At 34.1% G+C, this 20,024-nt stretch overlaps 2 protein-coding genes across 2 annotated transcripts in view; one reads left to right on the top strand and one right to left on the bottom strand.

Annotated features, from left to right (window-relative positions):
* Nucleotides 1–4,441: 4,441 nt before the first annotated feature.
* LOC110459548 lies at nucleotides 4,442–9,381 on the top strand. The gene is made up of 2 exons (XM_021511870.1): nucleotides 4,442–6,989; nucleotides 7,098–9,381. Exons 1-2 carry the CDS (start codon nucleotides 6,335–6,337, stop codon nucleotides 7,118–7,120), a joined length of 678 nt encoding a protein of 225 aa, XP_021367545.1. The 5' UTR covers nucleotides 4,442–6,334; the 3' UTR covers nucleotides 7,121–9,381.
* A 35-nt stretch (nucleotides 9,382–9,416) lies between these two features.
* LOC110459532 (kelch domain-containing protein 10-like) overlaps nucleotides 9,417–20,024 on the bottom strand; it is a 12,913-nt gene continuing 2,305 nt past the window's right edge. Inside the window, exons 3-10 of the mRNA XM_021511845.1 lie at nucleotides 19,380–19,464; nucleotides 18,342–18,496; nucleotides 15,743–15,888; nucleotides 15,329–15,413; nucleotides 14,930–14,996; nucleotides 13,916–13,963; nucleotides 13,377–13,516; nucleotides 9,417–12,751 (exon numbers count right to left, since the gene is read on the bottom strand). Coding sequence (XP_021367520.1) covers nucleotides 12,542–12,751; nucleotides 13,377–13,516; nucleotides 13,916–13,963; nucleotides 14,930–14,996; nucleotides 15,329–15,413; nucleotides 15,743–15,888; nucleotides 18,342–18,496; nucleotides 19,380–19,464 — 936 coding nt within the window. The 3' untranslated portion in view covers nucleotides 9,417–12,541. The remainder of the gene's footprint in view (nucleotides 12,752–13,376; nucleotides 13,517–13,915; nucleotides 13,964–14,929; nucleotides 14,997–15,328; nucleotides 15,414–15,742; nucleotides 15,889–18,341; nucleotides 18,497–19,379; nucleotides 19,465–20,024) is intronic.

Raw genomic sequence — 20,024 nt, forward strand, 5'->3', positions numbered from 1 at the left:
TTTACGTTTTATGATTTTATTTTTGTACTGGTAAAGGTGGCTGAAAGTTTACATGTTTTCGTACCTCTGGCGTTGGTGAAGCATACATATATATGCTTGAAAGAAAAAGCATACACTAAAATCACAACAAGAGGCCAGAAGGGCATGTACAACTAACCAGGTTATATGCAAACAAAGCAAAATATTCTCATTAAAATTAATATTGAGTATAAGTTGCCAGGGGTGCTACTGGATCCAAAGATTCATTCTGAAAGCATTTATGTTTCAAAATCTTCTTTCTCAACAGTTATTAGCTTACCGGGTCTGAAGGATCAAGGTGAGCTTATGCCATACCGTGGCGTACGTTGCAAATTTCTTCAAACAACTTCTCCTTAACCACTGATTTGAATTTAACTAAATTCAACTGGAAGCATCCATAGGTGGTGGGGATTCAAAATTGTACAAATGGTGGGGCCGAAAGGGGGTTATTTGGCTTTATTGCTATAAACGACTACTTACGTAGAACTATGCACTGGATATCAATCATATTTGGTAGGAAGAATTCATGGGAGGTGGGGATTCAAAATTGTACGAATGGTGGGGCTGAGGGGTGGGACCAAAAAGGTTTTTTTGGCTATATTCTTTAGGCGATTTCTCTGGAACTATGATCTGGATATCTACCATCTTCTACTGAAAGAACCCCTAGGTAGTGGGGATTCAATATTGTACAAATGGTGGGGCTGAGGGGCAGAGCCAAAAGGGGGCAATTTGGCAATATTGCTATAAACGACTTCTGTAGAACTAAGCACTGGTTATCAATCATATTGGTTGGATCCATGGCCACACCCCTAGGGACCTAGTTTTTGAGTCACAACTTGGAAACAGTTGAGATACCCACCCTATAAGGATACAAACAATTGCTGAGTACAAAGAGACGAATGCACATATGCTTCCAGGATTGGCGCGGGGGTCTTGCCCCACCCTTGGAGATTTAACCCCTGGGTCATAACTTTGAAATGGTTGTGATCCCTACCCAAAAACTATATATATACAATTGCTGGGCATAAAGAGAAGAATGCAGTCATGATATTAGAATTGACCCTTGGGTCTGGCCACAAACCTAGTTTCTGGAACACAACTTGGAAACAATTGAGATCTCCGACACAATAACCATACATACAATTGCAGGGGATGCAAAAATTTAATTTTAGATATTCTACAAGGATTGGCCTTGGAGTTTGGCCCTATCCCTGGGATCTTATTTGGAAAATATTTTGCGATGATTTCTTAGATATCACGATGAGTGATACAGGCCCTCAGGGCCACTTTTTTCCATATATATGTTACACAATGTGTGAATATAAAGGGAATTGTATTACTTGCGATGCCTTGTTAATACATTTTGAATGCTCCCACCTGAGAATGCCTTCAACCATATAAGATCAATATCATCTCGTAGCTTTAGAGAAGGAGTCCCTAGAAGCAATAAGGTAAAATTCTCCCTTAACCCTGTGGGGTCAGCCCCTCCTTTTCTAAGGTAAAACTCTCCCTTTTTCCGTGTGGGGTCCGCCCTTCCTTTTCTAAGATAAAACTCTCCCTTTTTCCGTTTTGGGTCAGACCCTCCTTTTCTAAGGTAAAACTCTCCCTTTTTTCGTTTGGGGTCAGCCCTTCCTTTTCTAAGGTTAAACTCTCCCTTTTTCCATGTGGGGTCAGTCCCTCCTTTTCTAAAGTAAAACTCTCCCTTTCTCCCTGTGGGGTCAGCCCTTCAAACCAAATTTGGTTGATATACATCACATAAATTTCAGATAAATTGCTAAATGCAACATGGCCATGTTATCCATTTTGGCCTTTTCTGTCTTTCCATTTGGAGGTCATTCCCCTTTACATTTCTGTTTTGGAATCCTAACCCGAGGATTTATCCAGAGTGATATTCCAATCAGCTGTTCAGAAGAACTATTTTGTTGATGATGGATGTCACAGTATTGCTTGAGGATTTTAAGTGAATAAAAAAAGACAAAAAACAACAACCAAGAATTCCTTTTCTTTATTGGATATCGGTGTAGGCAAATGGTAAATGGTTACAAAGTCCTGCACCAATATTTGTTTACATGATATTGGAAAGTGCATTACAAGAAGCATGATTAGTAATCTTTTTCAACATAACAATACATCAGTTGTATTATACCGCTGAAGACTTAAAACATTTAAGTGAAGCTGAAGTAACGTGCCTATACTGGTACTCTTGGCAGGATAATGCCCACATCATGAAAATGGTCGTTCACATTTTTTCTCCAAAATTAATCATTTAAAATCCTTTCAAATATTTGAACATTACTATAATTGCTATTGTTTATCACAAATATTATTTGCCCTCAAACAATGGATGGTGTACATTTATATAGACATTCATTGTATATTAACATATACAACATAACAATTATTGCAATACAGTACAATAACATCTTTTTCTCACAATCTGATTCTCTAGGTCAAACTTATGCAGTGTAATGTTCTAAAACATCGTTGCATTTAAAAAAGGATACATACATTCTTTAAGATTACTGATTCTCTCCCAATCATGCAGTGTAATGTTCTAATACATTCACTTTTAAAACGAAACATTCAATACCATTTGTGGTTCAGTCACACTCGTGCAGTGTAATGTTTTAGTTAAAACATTGTTGCATTTAAACAGATACACTACGTACCATCAATGATTCCCTCGCAATCATGCAGTGTACCGTAATGGTCTGATCATTTTTAAAGGATACTTTCCAGACCATTCCTGATTCTCTCTCACAATCGCACAGTGTAATGCTCTAATCACGTTTAAAGGATACGTTCCATACGATTTCTGATTCACCCAGTCAGACTCATGTCATGTAATGTTTTAAAACAACAGCATTTTAAAGGAATATATTCATACCATTTCTTACTCTCCCAATCCCAGTCCTGTAGACTATTGTTCTAAAACAATCATTTTTAAAAGGACACATTCCCGTAACATTTCTCATTTTCTCAGTCACAGCCATGCTGGGTCATGTTCTAAAACATCTGTGCTTTTAAAATGATACATTCCATACCATTTCTGATTTTCTCAGTCACACTCATGCATACTTGAATGTGTAATGTTCTAAAACAAAATCTTTTTTCCATTCTTGTTGTCACCTGGTTCATATAACATTTCATGTATACAACTCATCTATCAATGACAATTGTGGAATATTTATCTACTTTCTTACTTTTACAGTCAATTAAATGATGGTTTTCCAAGCAATGATTTCCAATACTTAAAGTGTTATCATATTTTACCATACAGTATAGAATTAAATATTAGAGAATATATTATGACGAGAGTGTGATACTTAGGACGATCTTAAATAATAATAAGCCAGCTGTACCATAGCTAAGATATTTCTATGAATGGATACAGAATGAAGCTACTTCAACTTTGACAAATGCGGTTTGATAGGTTCCGTAAATACAAACATAGGTTAATATAACTTAATATTTGAACTTAATTTGTGACTGGATCAAACTGAGCGAAAAATTCTAAAACTCATCTTTTAAATCATGTTTCACAAGTGACATTATTGGCAAGTTTAATTCCTTGATTACCCATCCTTAAAATTATCTCACTTTGTATGTTTGAGAATTCGAAATTACAAAAAAACCCTAAACAGCTTAACAAGAGGCCCATGGGCCTTAACGGTCACCTGAGTCCTACAATATTTATTTTTGTTGTTGAAATATGTACCAATTTGAGTAAAAAATAGTATAATGTTAACTTAACTTTGTCAGGACCATGAGCTGATCATTCCTAGACCAATTTTAAGTGAGATCGGCCTATTAGAACTTAGTAGCAAAATAGCGGCCATGGCAGCCAAATTGTATTTCTGATTGACCCGAAAAATAACAACACTTTGTCAGGACCATGAGGCGATCATTCCTACCAACTTTCAGTTCAATCGGTCCAGCAGAACTTGACTTTAAGTTTGAAATAGGTTTTCAAAATGGCGGCCGTGGCGGCCATATTGGATTTCTGATCGACCCGAAAAATAACAACACTTTGTCAGGACCATGAGGCGATCATTCCTACCAACTTTCAGTTCAATCGGTCCAGCAGAACTTGACTTTAAGTTTGAAATAGGTTTTCAAAATGGCGGCCGTGGCGGCCATATTGGATTTCTGATCGACCCGAAAAATAACAACACTTTGTCAGGACCATGAGGCGATCATTCCTACCAACTTTCAGTTCAATCGGTCCAGCAGAACTTGACTTTAAGTTTGAAATAGGTTTTCAAAATGGCGGCCGTGGCGGCCATATTGGATTTCTGATCGACCCGAAAAATAACAACACTTTGTCAGGACCATGAGGCGATCATTCCTACCAACTTTCAGTTCAATCGGCCCAGCAGAACTTGACTTTAAGTTTGAAATGTAAAATGTTAACGGACGACGGACGACGACGGACGACGACGGACGAAAACAGATAGCAATAGGTCACTTGAGCTAAAGCTCAGGTGACCTAAAAATACAGTTGTGGGTTACAAAGTATACTTAATAACTGAATGAATAGAATATACATGTGGTTTAGAAATACAATGGTTTGTGGGTCTGTAGTAAGCTGCCATGATAAAGATAGGATTCCCAGTGACTTTAATTCTTATAATGAAACACTGATATAATTTGCACCTGTTACACATTTTTCTACAATAAACTGAAGTCAACAAACTGAATTTATCAATTCTCAACCTAATACTTCAAATAATCTTTAAACACAAACATACCAATTTGATGACCATGAAGCCAATATGTAAGCTATTTCCCCATTCATGCTCCAGGAATACTTCAATCGAAACAATCTTATCAAATGCAAATGTTTTTGTGGGGAAAAGTAGTAAAACAAGCCATTTACTGCAACCTAGCAAATCTGCACAGGACACACAGCATTTACCATGAATAGATTAAAACTAAGACTAGTTTTGTTCTGAGTTGATGTCATTTCCAGCAATATCATTGAATTCTAAACAACCTCTAATCTCAGTAACAATACATAAATTCAATTTTGCATGAAATGTTATCCTTTTAAGAAAGTGAATACAACTTGATAATTTGTGATTATTTTTATTTATATGTTAATAGATTTACAAGGTAACGACCATGTGATACCAATCATTCATTTTGTATGTTACTCTGGGTATTGCTCTCTCTCTATCTTGCCCCCCTCCCTTCTCTCTCTCTCTTTCTCTTCTCTCTCTCTTTCTTGCTCTTACATAACATCAGACACATACACATAGAAGAATCACTATATTACGTGAGCATGGTTAATACATATCTACAAAACATTATGTAATAACAAATATATAATACCACCTTCCACATTAAAGGTAAAACACTCCATCCCTGTCTGTTGACATTTCATATACAATGTACATACAGTGTTTGCCCTTGTATACAATGTACATACAGTGTTTGCCCATGTATACAATGTACATACAGTGTTTGCCCGTGTATACAATGTAAATACAGTGTTTGCCCATATATACAATTTACTTACATCGTAGTTGATCAAATACATCATAACACATTGCATGCTTATACAATGCTTTTACATAATAGTTTTTCAAAAACAATGTAATGTAGTTTACATCTATTTATGTAATGTATTTCCATTGTAGTTGTTTAGATACAATATATTGAGCGCGAATATTCATACATTGATGTTTTCTATCTACTTTAATGAACATACAATGTAATCTTTAATAAACTATTTACTATGTACCAAATTGGTGATATTTTTTTTCATTAACAAACATTGTATTTTCAAGCACAGGACTGTACATACATTGTATATTTTTATTAATGGAGAGGTTATTTTCCTTTTACATAAATTGTGATTTTACATAACATCATACATACATTATAATTGTTTATGTATACATATATATTGTAATCAGTTTGGCTTGTAAACAATACAAAATATAAATATATAAATTTTCACAACATTGAAGGCAGTTGTTTTCTGACAGTGTATTTCTCATTATGTTATAATATCCTTTTATCTTTGAACAAAATTATATCAATATTTAATTTGAAATGATTTATAGTGCATTCTCATTTTTTTCATCTGTTTTCATTTGTTTCATTAATGCAACATAATTTGATCAGTTATATTAACCTGATATTAAAAAGAAAACTTCTTCTAAACTCTCAATATATCATGAATATTTTTAATACAATTAGACAAACAATCTCATGCCTTGATTCAACTAAAATATAACAGTTCTAATTTCAAAATAATCTTAGGATGCAAATACTTTTTGAAAAATAAATAAAAAATATCTTGTTAGTGATGTACTTTTTTTGTCGTATAACTCATGTGAACGCCCCTCTAGCCAAGTTCTGGCTTGGACCAGGAAGGGAGATAACCCATGTGAACGCCCCTCTAGCCAAGCTCTGGCTTGGACCAGGAAGGGAGATTACTCATGTGAACGCCCCTCTAGCCAAGTTCTGGCATGGACCAGGAAGGGAGATAACTCATGTGACCACCCCTCTAGCCAAGTTCTGGCTTGGACCAGGAAGGGAGCTAACTCATGTGAACGCCCCTCTAGCCAAGTTCTGGCTTAGACCAGGAAGGGAGATAACTCATGTGAACACCCCTCTAGCCAAGTTCTGGCTTGGACCAGGAAGGGAGCTAACTCATGTGAACGCCCCTCTAGCCAAGTTCTGGCATGGACCAGGAAGGGAGATAACTCATGTGCACGCCCCTCTAGCCAAGTTCTGGCTTGGACCAGGGAGGGAGATAACTCATGTGAACACCCCTATAGCCAAGTTCTGGCTTGGACCAGGAAGTGAGATAACTCATGTGAACGCCCCTCTAGCAAAGTTCTGGCTTGGACCAGGAAGGGAGCTAACTCATGTGAACGCCCCTCTAGCCAAGTTCTGGCATGGACCAGGAAGGGAGATAACTCATGTGCACGCCCCTCTAGCCAAGTTCTGGCTTGGACCAGGGAGGGAGATAACTCATGTGAACACCCCTATAGCCAAGTTCTGGCTTGGACCAGGGAGGGAGATAACTCATGTGAACACCCCTATAGCCAAGTTCTGGCTTGGACCAGGAAGGGAGATAACCAAGTAGTCCTATAATATGATCTGGTCTAGTTTATATGTTAGTCTGTAACATTATATTACCTGTGTCTATATCATATTACCTCTTATATACTAGTAACCTCAAAAGGCTTTACAGCAGAGCAATACTCCATTTCCAGATTGAACCATTAGAATACACGTCTAACTTCTATGTAACAAGTCAAAGAACGTTGATGTCCACCTATCGTATTGTGTGTGGTATTTGACATGTGCTATAAACACACTGAAGAACACTGACTGTAAAATACAGTAAAGACAGAAGCAGGAGCTGTATCACATTTTACAGAAGAACAATTGCATAAAAGCTGTAAACACACGTTGGACAAATATATCATGAATGATGACATAATTTTTCAAAATGGAAAAAAACATGAGAATGTCAAAGTAAAAATGAACTATCTACAAGTAAACTTAATCAAACTTCAGAATCAAAACGTTATTTTGAAAATCTTCAAAGTTCAGTAGAGTATAATTTTGTGACCAGAGTGATTTTTGAAGATGCTACATATAAAATATAAAACTGACCTTCATTTACTTTTTTATGACACTCAATACAGATGTCTCAATAAATACTACACACTCCAACTGACTAAATATTCTTACATTATCAATATTGGTAAATTTTCAAGGTTTCATTCATGCAGACATTTTTGTAAACCAATTCTTCTAAAGCAAAAAAACATGCGGAACAATGATAAGAAATCTTCAAAAAAACACGACCTAAATTTATTTGGAGGCTTGGCTGCATATCTGACCAGCATGGAATGGAATAAAGACTAAACTTGCCTTAGTTCAAGGTCATGTGCTTAAGCACTTATAAGTACAATACATACACATGTACATTACGGTAAACTACACATGTACATTACGGTAAACTACACATGTACATTACAGTAAACTACACATGTATATTACGGTAAACTACACATACATACTAGGATTAACTCAGCATATTCAAATTTTCATGTGAAATTTTCCTTTTATTCTGACTGTTCATGATTTCTATTTTTTTTTTAATTTTCTAGGAAAGACAGCATTTAGGTAGGTAAAATCTGAAAGACTACATTTTAGTGTCTTTAAAAAATCTTCAATAAAAAATATTTTGACTACAAAATCTCTTATTTATGATAATAAAATGTTTTTTAAAAATTATATATTTTTATAAGCACTTTCAAGTGAATTGTTTTGGTTAAACATTAAAATTGTAGGCCTAATAACCTGTTAACAAGAAGAAAAAAACTTTGAAACATCAATGTCATTTTAAAATATGTATGATAAACATGGCACATGGCATGAGGTCAAGGATTGCATGGAAACTGGGCATGCATAGATAAATTGTACAGTACATGTACATATATTTAATTGAACACCTGGAAATCAATGGTTCAGACAACCCATCTAAGGTATGAGGAATACCCTTTAACCCTCTTGGGCAGCAGAGTAATACAAATTGTAAGCTAGTGTCACCATATGTATGAGAAACAAAATAAACAAGCGAAATCAACACAGCACAAACAAAACTACAACAAAGTTGACAATGTTTTTCCCGATATTATGCTTGGTCATCCCAATGACTTCCTTCCCTTGCGATATATTCTACAGTTACCATAGTAATAGTGTTATGACTATCCCAATGACTTCCTTCCCTTGTGATATTCTACAGTTACCATAGTAGTTGTGTTATGACTATCCCAATGAATTCCTTCCCTTGTGATATTCTACAGTTACCATAGTAGTTGTGTTATGACTTTCCCAATGACTTCCTTCCCTTGCAATATATTCTACAGTTACCATAGTAGTTGTGTTATGACAATTCAAGAATGTTAATTAGATAATACTATACACATTATGGCAGCAATGTGAGAAACGAGATGTTCTGTTTCACAATGCAATTATTGATAATTTATGTAGAGAGACACAATATTATATACCTGGTACATTCCATCTTCAGGATGTTACAACTAGATATGATACTAAATTGCAAAATTCTGTATTTATTACAATTATATGTAGTCTGCATTTCCTTTAACTGTGTTATTTCTTGTGGCATGTTATTTTATGTGACAGTAGTGCTGTCAGCTTTAAGCAGTTTGACTAAGTATTACCGAAGGTTATTGTTTGTCATAGCTTTCTTTATTGATAACTAGAAATTCTTTACAAATGTTATCTCACTTTATACAGCTATCTCAGATTTAATAATTCTGACATAGCAAAGTGAAATGATTTTTTTTACCAGAGAAAATCTGAGAAAAAAGTCCCCCCCCCCCCCCCCCCAACTACTATTTATTAATTGCAGAGTTAACTACCTTATGTATGTATTGATTATCATCTTATCATGTCTTAGGGCCTGTTCGTTCAAGCGGAACAACCGATTTGTCTGTTTATAAATGTAACAATTTCGGGTAAAAATCCTGGTGGACCTGCAAATGTTTATGCAGGTGGCCTTGCAAGGTTTTGTCGAGGTTCGCCTGAAACCAGCATCAGATTACTAGTTCCAACCTTATTTAATAAACCAACAACTGTGGTCCGATCGGTTTAACCGTTTAAACGAAAACGGCCTTGGTGTCTTGGGACATCAGTCTGTAAAGGTTTGAGAGTACCTTAGTTTTATTTCACTGAGCATGTGTGGCGACTACTATACTCCCGTCATATCATATCTACGCTTCCTCAGTTACCAGTAGGTGGTGTATAAACAATGGCATGCAGTTGTTCTTAAGCAAAATGAAATCACTCCTCTCCCATAACTCTCAAGAAATAAATTGGAACGTGTAGTTTCCTAGATAACAATAAACTAGATTCAAATATGATCATGTAAAATGAGGTATGGTTTCTACTGGTTTCTAGATAATTTTATGTCGCAAGTCAAAAAGCTAAATCGCTAAATGACAGATCTATAGTATACAAGATCGGACTGATGACCTCATACAAATGTAACCAATAACATGTTCAGGGCAGACTAGAACACTAAAACGTATAAAATAAACAAATGAATGAGCAAACGTATGTAATATAACATGTTATAAGTATATGCACAGCATAAAACGTAATAGTTATCGCCCTACATTCGGCTGAGTATATCATCGTGCTACACACGCAAAACAAAATCAGAAACACCAAACCAACAGTCAAATGATAAAGTCATATAAAATCATAGTTAAACAAAAAACTTCAATTAGAATGTTAAACTTGGTTAAATAAGGATTTCTCTAAATCAACATTATGGGTAAAAGTGGAATAGTCTTAACAATAATAGTTTTAATTATCAAACAGCTACATCATAGCTGTCAACCCTCCCTCATTAGGAGGGAGACTCCCCAATTTTGACCAATATCCAATATTTACCAATCTCCCTCAAATCTCCATCATTCAAGTCCAAACTCACACAAACTCAAAATCTACATCCTGTGGTCAAATGATTCCCTAGTAACTGCAGGGTGTGTAATGATCATTACAGGTGTGTCTGAAGCAAATAAATGCTTTTTGGAGTTACTTTTATACATAAAATGGGAAAGATAAATTGAGCAAAGTAGTTTCAGTCACGTTTCACGTACTTACTCCCTCATTGGAAATGTAGAATGAGGGAGATCTCCCTAATTGGAGGTTTCAGAGGCTGACATCTACGCTACATGTGGCATGTAGAGTAAGTATTCAAGTTACATGATGATTCTAACAAGTCCATTGTTTTGATCCAAATTTTTACCAATAATTCGGCCAATTCCGAAACAACAATTAAAATGTCTTCATTGTGAAACTGAAGAAGATAAGAAAATGTTATAAATTGACATTAGAATAAGCCCTATAAACGTATGGAGATATCTGATGGAAAATAATATTCATGAAAGGATAACATGCTACATTTTATGATAAAAAAAAGAAAAATGCAATGAAAAAAGTAAATATCTGGTCAAAAATCAAGTCAAAAGCTTTCAAACGAAGAATTCATACTATCTACAGCTACTTACACTTCACAACGGGGCATAAAACATGAAATGTAACATTTTAGATTAACAATCGAGTAAAAGTTAACAATATGTAAACAAACTTTATCAACATGCAAGTTTGCCAGGAAGCTCAAGGACTGGATTATCTCAGGCTCCACAATAAAGCCAGGTTATATTATAGTAGATTTGAAAAGGAGATACTCTTAATATTGGTTGATACAAAATTGTAGGAAACGAAACAAATTAATCAATTCTCATGTTACTGTTATGTGGAAATATTTCTGAAAATGATCATTTTTGTGGTACAACACTTGATTTGTCTTCCCGCAAAAAACTATTATTGAATCTGTCAGTTTTGTAAAAGAAAAAGCTAAGGAATATGTAAGTTGGGAACTACAGTACAAGTACTCGTTATTTCAATGTAGGAACAGAACTGTTAAATAAGAAGTCAAGCTAACCAGTTCTACTGGATAAGTTAATGAAGTCCAAAAGAGATTTTTTTGTCCTATTACTTTCAAATTCATTTTCAAGTGATTTTCCCGTGTAACGAGTGAAGTGAAAACTTCTGTGAGATCTAGTGATGACTAGAATTTTACAACACAATATCATGGTGTAGAATTTCACAACACGATATCATGGTGTAGAATTTCACAACACGATATCATGGTGCTACGTTTATGATGATGTCATCTAAAGTGTCTAATGTCTATGTAACTACTGGTATGAAAATATATCAGAAATGTGTATCGTAAAAATTCAGAAATGTTTCGTAAAAATTCTTCTGACACCACAACACTTACTCTCCAAGTTTAACCTCCATATATTCATCATATTTTCCTAACTATGGCCGAGATAAAGTTCTTTTGCACCAAACTGAACCAATGAATAATGAGATTGATTTTATATTGCTTCAAAAGTTTAGCTACGTATTTCTACGAATGAAGGACTTATGTCTGATTATATTGCATGTTCCTCGTTAACATGTACTGTTGTCATTAATTTCTTCTTGACATGGAAATGATTTCTTATCAATGAGAAACAAATGACATTCATATGAAGATAATCTACCATGAAAACTTTTCCAGTTATGGAGCTGAAAATGTTGATGAAAATTTCCTCAACTATTACCGGGATATTTTGCACATTAATATTCTCCCTCGTAAACAGATGATCAGATCATCCCAGAAATTGACAACAAAAAAAATGTCAATGGATTTCCCCTACATATATGTGATACAAATGTGAGAATGTTACGAAATACTTTACTGCACTGGACATGAGTTACTGGTAGTTCAGACCCTTGTTATTGTGAACAAGTTTCCGTCAATCAGATTAAAAACTGCAGATGACATTGCCTGAAAATTATGAGGTAGGCCAGTAGCGGTCAACAACAAAATATGACATCACATGTATGTAAAATGTGTTATGAAAGACTTATATGTGTGGTGGCAGTAATACAGAGCCTGTTGTTATGACAACCGATCAACAAAGTGCATAGGTACACCGAGACCTAAAAGATTCTTCTTGTCCTGCTTGAATTTCACAACATCCATCTTCCTACACATGTAATCCCAACACAGTTCATCGAGTGCAGGTACTCGAAGCCAGATTCTCTGGACGGCATTGGTCCTGATGGTGTCAATCCGTGAGACACCCCCGAACACATACATACAGCCCTCCTGTAAGTGTAAATACAAATGATATAAACAAATGTATTTGTTAATTTCATTAAATTTGAAAATCTGAAGGTATGTAATTTAAAGATACAGTACTGATATACCGAAACTACCGGTACACGCATATATGTTTGTACATTAAGTGCGTTCCTTATACATTCAGTTGGTTCCACTTATGATTTTTTTTTTAAATTGTAGTAATTACACTTGCCCAAGCCTTGAAACAATGAATTAGATTTTTATATTTTCTAATAGTTTTATATACATACAAAAAAACATAACCATCAGTCGCACATCATGGAATTATGATTATATCACACACATTAATCATGAAACAATCCCAGACTTCAGTATTAAAATTTCAGTTGTTGCTTAACAATATTTTTTTAAAAATCAATTCAAATCTGGTGACAAAGTATTTATTAACAATATATATACAGTGTATATATGTACACGTATAAAAATATTATCTGATACATAAGGAACAAAACAAATTAAGGATAATTCTAATTTGGACTTGAATCTTAATTAATTTTTTCATGATCTCGAGGGACCGATCATGAACTTATACATATCAAAAAATATTTCTAGAAAAATACATAAAGGAAAAATAATAAAAGTTAAATACCTTGGTGACATCAGCTGCATGGAAGTAAACAGGTATGTGGAGACTAGCAGACAGCTTTGTCCAGGTATACGTCACCAGACACAACTTCCATATGTCACTGAAAATCTCATGGGAATCAAATCCACCACATATGTAAGCGCCTGAAAATGAGGATACAGGGTTTCATGAGAAGACTGATTCGGAATCATTTTTATTATTTTATTTCTCAACTTTCTGTATAAAAGTTTTATTTCACAAGCAAAACTTTAGTTGTTTGTTACAGCCCATATATATATAAACAGTAAACTAAAATACTGTGAAATATTATCACAATACAGTGTATGTAAGCTCTTGAATTCAGGATACAGGGTTTCACCAGAAGATTACAATTTACAACTGAATCGTTGTAATTTTTTTCATTTCTAAACTTTCTGTATAAAAGCTTAATTTCACTAGTAAGACTTTGGTAGTATGATCCTTGAATTTTTTTTCAGGCGTTGTAATAATAAACAATATACAGTAGAAATTTGAAATGGTAAAAATGTCATGTCTCAACCTACCTTTTTCATAATACACACAGCTATGACACTTCCTTGGAGTAGGGTAACCTGCAAAAACAAACCGAAATTTCTACCCAGAACGACAACAAATTCCTTCAACCTTCATGTATGATGTTGCATTACAGACCAGGTAATGTACTCGATGTGAGCATGGAAGCTCAAGAGTATATTCTACATGTTTATATCTTGATCTAAAATTGTTACTTTACATAAAATCTTAATACAAGTTTTTTTTAGTTTACATACATATGAATAAATCACTCAAAAACATGTATTATCAGATTACTAGATCTATTACTATTTCTGACTTGTAGTACAGCAATTTTGCCAATTACAATATCATATAAAAGTAATTATTTTTTTAGTTGAAATGAAATGTACTGTCAGACCAAAATTACCTCCAATTATATATATACGTAATTACCACACTGAGAGTTAAAGGTAAACAGTCAAGATGACCAAATCAAACTTTTTGGAATGTTGGGAAGTTGTGGGGGCGGATTGGGAGGGGGATGTCAGTCCCTTTTTTTAATAAACAGTTGATTATCATTTATCTAAGGATTATTTCATGGAATTTTGGTGAAAATCTACCATTTCCATTCAGATGAGATGTCATTTCAAGGTTTTGTACTCTGTGACCCCTTATGGCTATGACCTATAGCTTACTAGCGGGTCAGCCTTTTCTTGATTATATATTATGATCCCCACAACCAATGATTAACATTTTCTTTCATCAAAATTTGGCAAATGGTTTCTTAGAATTAAAAAAATATATTGTGACATAATTAAGAACAAAAGGCAACCATCATAGATCACCTGAATAATCCAGGTTGCCCAATACATATATATATATTTCATCGACAGGTCATTTCTGTCCAGCTAATACATCCAATGTTATGTCATAACGTATTACTAATGGTTATAAGTTATAACAGAACTTTCATGGAAGACAACCAATGGGAGTTATCTACCCCTCTACCATATTTTGGCCCCATATGATCTATGATAACGTACCATTTTTGGGATCTGGCTTTGTCTTTATTTCGTCCCACATACATCTTTCAAAATGGAATGCTGGCATCTGCAACACACATTATTAAAACATTTAATAAAATATAACTGTTGAAATTAATCAGTAGAAATTTTCTCTCAAGAAATTTCATATGAAAGTGCTTAAAATGTTATCATTATAATTTTATTAACAACATAAATAATTGTATTTCAAATTCAGAAAAAGGAATAATACAAATATCTGGATGTTTTTGTCAAGGACCTTAATTAGAATACCTGTAGTTTAACTGTAAATATTCACACTGATCTCTAATTATAATCAAATAAAGAAACAATTCAATTCCAGCATTTTGAGATAATGTCAAGAAGTCAGATTGAAAGTTTCTATATCCTTCAATGTACCTTGTCAAATCCAAACGAGGTGGAGGCAGTGCCACCTCCGAACAGGTAGAGCCTTGTCCCGTCACTGGCTACCTCATGTCTGTACCTACAAAATCCACAGATTAACACAAATGTTAAAATATTTGATGGAGTAACTTAGAAATTACTAACAAATTAAAGACAGTGTAATATTGATGTCAAAAATACTGACGAACTGATTGAAATGATTTTTTACTGAAGGTGATCATTGGAAGCACACCTGGATATTGATGTCGGAGTTAGGTTCACAACTTTATTATTCTTAATAACACGCACTTTTAACACACAATATATCCTTTTGGGTTTGTTCGCTCTATGTATTGAATTGATCATTAAATCCAGGGTTCTACTGTACACAAAGGATCTGTGAGCTGTATAAGGAAGTATACTACGAACCTGCTCTCTGGGATGTACTTTTGGTTGTCGGCTTCAAGGTGTGTCCATGTGGCCGTCCGTAGGTCCAGCTGGTGGATGTCCATGTTGTAAACAAACCCTGACGTCCCCCCAACAATGTACAAGTAGTGACCTACTACATTCATGGACTGAAAGTAATCATAACACAAGTTAGCAACCGGACATAAATACATGTACACACAATAAGTACTAATTTGTTAATTAAACATACTGAACAGGGGCAAAGATAATGGAAATAGCAAACATGGGACAAAATATCACAACTTTTAAATACTATACTTATTAACTTAGAGGTCACATAAATAAATAAACTGGTAAAATTTCAACCGATCTGACCCAAACCACTCTATTTATATAGATCATGACATGTTATCCAGTCAGAAGATATGTATTTTAGGTGGTCACCTTTGGTTATTATATTAGTTAGAAGTATTGAATATTCATGAAGTCACAACAGAATTGGAGTTTACAGCTTATAATATGCATCAGATAATCAGAATCTGTGGTGGCCATCTTGAATTTGAGGAGAAGATTAAAAATGTTCGTTTTTAACAAATAACTTTTGCTGTATTTTACACTGATCTGTAAGCTGATATGACTGTTAATACATATTTGCTGTAAATTATCAATTTTTAATAGTATGCATGTGTACAGTCAATTATATGACCATTGAACTGATGTTATTTAAGAAAGTTTCAAACATAATAGGAATCACCATATTTTAGACTTCGGTGCTATAACTATACTTTGTAACCTCAAATTCAAATAAAATAATAGACATTTTTGAGTACAGGTACAATTACAATAGGATATCTATTTAGACCATGGTATCAATATTACTCACAAAAGTTAGTATATAGTGCAATTAATAATAGTTCTCAAGAACAACCTATATCTGATTAAAAGAGAAAAAAAATGGTAATATTTTTTATAAAACGACTGAACATTTCATGCATACCTCTTTGTTAGACAATTTAAAAATTGAAGGGCACTTTGGATTATTTCCATTTTAAATTATCTTAGGTTGTTGAACCCTGCAGGGCACAACCAACATTTTTTTTTTCTTTTTTCTTTAAACGTGATATAAATTTTGGTCAACAGGCCCGGACAAGGTAACAACCTTTTCAAGTCCATTTATATGGTGCTATTTTTATGACATTGATAGGTTGACACAGGGCAGTGTGATCCTAGCCTGAGGGTAAATCACAGGTGTAATCACATGTATCATTACAGGTGTACTAATCTCAGGTGCAAGACGATAACACCAGGTAACACACATGACCCCTCTGGGCACTTTCACACGACTTGTCCTGGGCCATACTAGGTTACTACGGCCATCATGCTTCACTAACTTTGATATAGTTCAATACAGTTTCTACCAAACCCAAATATATATATGTAAATAAACTTGAAAAATAGATCTTGTTCTTTCTTTGTTCACAATACTAAATATTTTATTTCAAGAATTAAATTTACAGTCAAACAATGGATTAATACTCTATCATTTGCTCAAAATCTATGGTGTTTGATTGAAATTGGCCAATATGTCAATTTCAATCATTTCAGCAGCCATTTTATGGCAGCTACAGTACGCTTCAGGTTCTTGTCCAAATGGAAAATGATGTTGCGGTAGTTTGCAGTGTCAAAATACACCTATGGATACATAATAAATTTATTAAAATCAGAAACACTGACTGGACAGAAAGGAAAATTTTCAATAGAATATCTTGTCCGTCCTTTTAATAGTGACCTTGACCTTAGGAAATTGTTAAATTTCTTATGTACAAGTACATAGTCTAAAAGAGGGTATCAACAGGTGAAATTTAAGAATATTTAGACTGCTGGATTATGAGATAATCTCAGGAAATAAAAGTGTGGACAGAGAGACATACAGAGAAGGAATATGAGTTACCAAAAACTTACAGATCGAGAGCCGTTTTAATACATGTTGTATTATTCAGGTTAACTAACTTGCTTTAAGGTTTAAAGACACAAGAACCACTCCAGCAATACTGGAGTACCAACTGTTTTACTTGGTACCTACACAGATGCGGAATATTGTGCTTTCGTTACTTTTTTATCACTTTTATCTGACAATAAGGCCATGCCTGGTAATATTCCAGTGGATATCTATTTCTAATGAGGTTTGGTAAAAATGCCATCAAATATTGATGTTTCATTGTCATATATTAAGCCCTCCACCCTACTTGAGTCAGATTATCTGTTATAAAAAATATAAACTTCATTTATTTTACAACAGTTATGAAACAAGTTATTTCAACTTAAATATTAATCATTGGTGTTGGTCTGGATTTGTAGTGTGTTGGGTGTCTTAATGTTGGAGGAAACCGGAATAACCAAAGAAAACCCACTGCACCACCCAACCACCCAGAATATCTGTTAGCCCATTGGGTTTGTTGCAGGAAGAGTATTTAATTAAGTCTTTTTCTGGTTTCCATATGAAAATATAATTCACTACTGACTACCAACCTCACATTAGATGTTAACTCTGTGATCTCAATTACAAGTTTATACTGATATTTGTACTATAGTGTTTGGTTTAACAAAGTCACAAACTCACATGGCCATATTTTTTCTGTGGGTGTTCCCCAGTACAGTTGAGCTGACGCCATTTGAGTGTGTCCAGGTTACAAATATGTAGTTGGTTACTGCTACACTCCCCAAAGGGTACACCTGTTCCACCAAAACACAGCAGGTTCCGACCACACCTCACAGCTAAAATCATACACAATACAAATATTGTACAGAAAATACGAAATTTTGCTGAAACCAAAGTATCAATTTCATTGTCCTACCTATTAAGCTATATATATAGCTACTGAACAGAAAAGTACATATTCTAATGATTTTGTTTTCTGATATGCAACATTATTTTTGTCAGTCTATTTTTTTTCTATATTTATTATTTTTGACATCTATAAGACAATGGAATCTAACATATGTTCTACTTTATTCGATGACACACATTTTGCCTACATCCTCATTGGTTGGACCATAATCAGGTGGAGGTTGGTAGTTTGTGATATTGATTCGGTGTTACTTTGTTTACAAACAGCAGGTCAATATTCTATTTACGAGGTCGTTTCAATTGTAACATAACAATGCTTTCTGTCAAATGCAGAACTTTCCCCTGAACAATTTCTATATGCTCCATATTGTTTGCGACTTAAACTTTACTTAGCATCTAACATAATTAAGAATTTTGAGGTTAATAAAACCACATATTCACCTCAATAGAATTCCATAACTGTTAAAAATAAGCAGGTTTCCATGTTAGATTTGATTATAAGCAGAACATAATACATCTGATATTATAATAAGTAAGATCCTCTTTATAAGAACATGTGTATAAGATTGTAAAATTGGTACCAAAGTCTGCATATTAAAATATTCATATTCACATCAAGTAATATTGAAATTTAAAATTAATTTTCAATATTGATCAACTTCTTTGGTTTAAGATTTTTTTTAAAAGAATCCAATTTCCCCCCAATAGATTCAATTTCTTTGGTTTAAGAAATTTTTAGATGCATAAAAGAATACAATTTCCCCCCAATATATTCAATACAATAACTTATTACAGGCCAACGTTACTCACCAGTGTGAGAAGCCAATTCAATAGGCATGTTTCCCTCTGTTTGTAGTAATGTCCATTTCTTCAGAGAAAAGTTGAATTGCCATAGCTAAACACAATAAAAAAGACTTGTTAATGAAAAACAATACAAACACAATTGATTTTCTCCAACAATATCAAATCAGTATCTACAAACATGTATAGAGAATTAGTATGTTAATATCTATTGATCAATATATGTGTAAACTTTTACTATTTTGTTGATAACTATATCCTCAAATAACAATGACAAATTACATTTCTTTGTAATAAATCAAAGTCACTGACCATTAATTGTTTTATCGTTTCCACCTTGTAACCTCGTTTTTCAGATCACATGTTTGAGGAAGATGACCCATATACTTTTCAATCATTGTGAATTTGTCCTTATGTTAATTCATTAAACTACCTGAGGTTAACCACTAACCTATAAAATGCTCTTGAAATAGCATATCATCATGTACATGCATGATGTAAATTACAATGCGACTACTGGTATAGCAAAGAATATAGACAGCAAGTTCCCTCTCGTCTAGATATGAAGCTAGGTGACATTCATGTACTAGGCACATTTGTGATTATACCTGGACTATTATTTCAGGTTCATAATAACCCCTGCGTGCGGAAAAG

Source organism: Mizuhopecten yessoensis, unplaced genomic scaffold (assembly GCF_002113885.1).
Source record: "Mizuhopecten yessoensis strain PY_sf001 unplaced genomic scaffold, ASM211388v2 scaffold10107, whole genome shotgun sequence".
Lineage (NCBI taxonomy): Eukaryota > Metazoa > Mollusca > Bivalvia > Pectinida > Pectinidae > Mizuhopecten > Mizuhopecten yessoensis.

Excerpts from the sequence above, each read along its gene's own strand:
- LOC110459548 (XM_021511870.1), top strand. The coding sequence starts at position 6,335 with ATGTACTTTTTTTGTCGTATAACTCATGTGAACGCCCCTCTAGCCAAG. Across the intron at positions 6,990-7,097 it reads AGCCAAGTTCTGGCTTGGAC|CAGGAAGGGAGATAACCAAG; the intron begins CAGGGAGGGAGA and ends TCTGGCTTGGAC.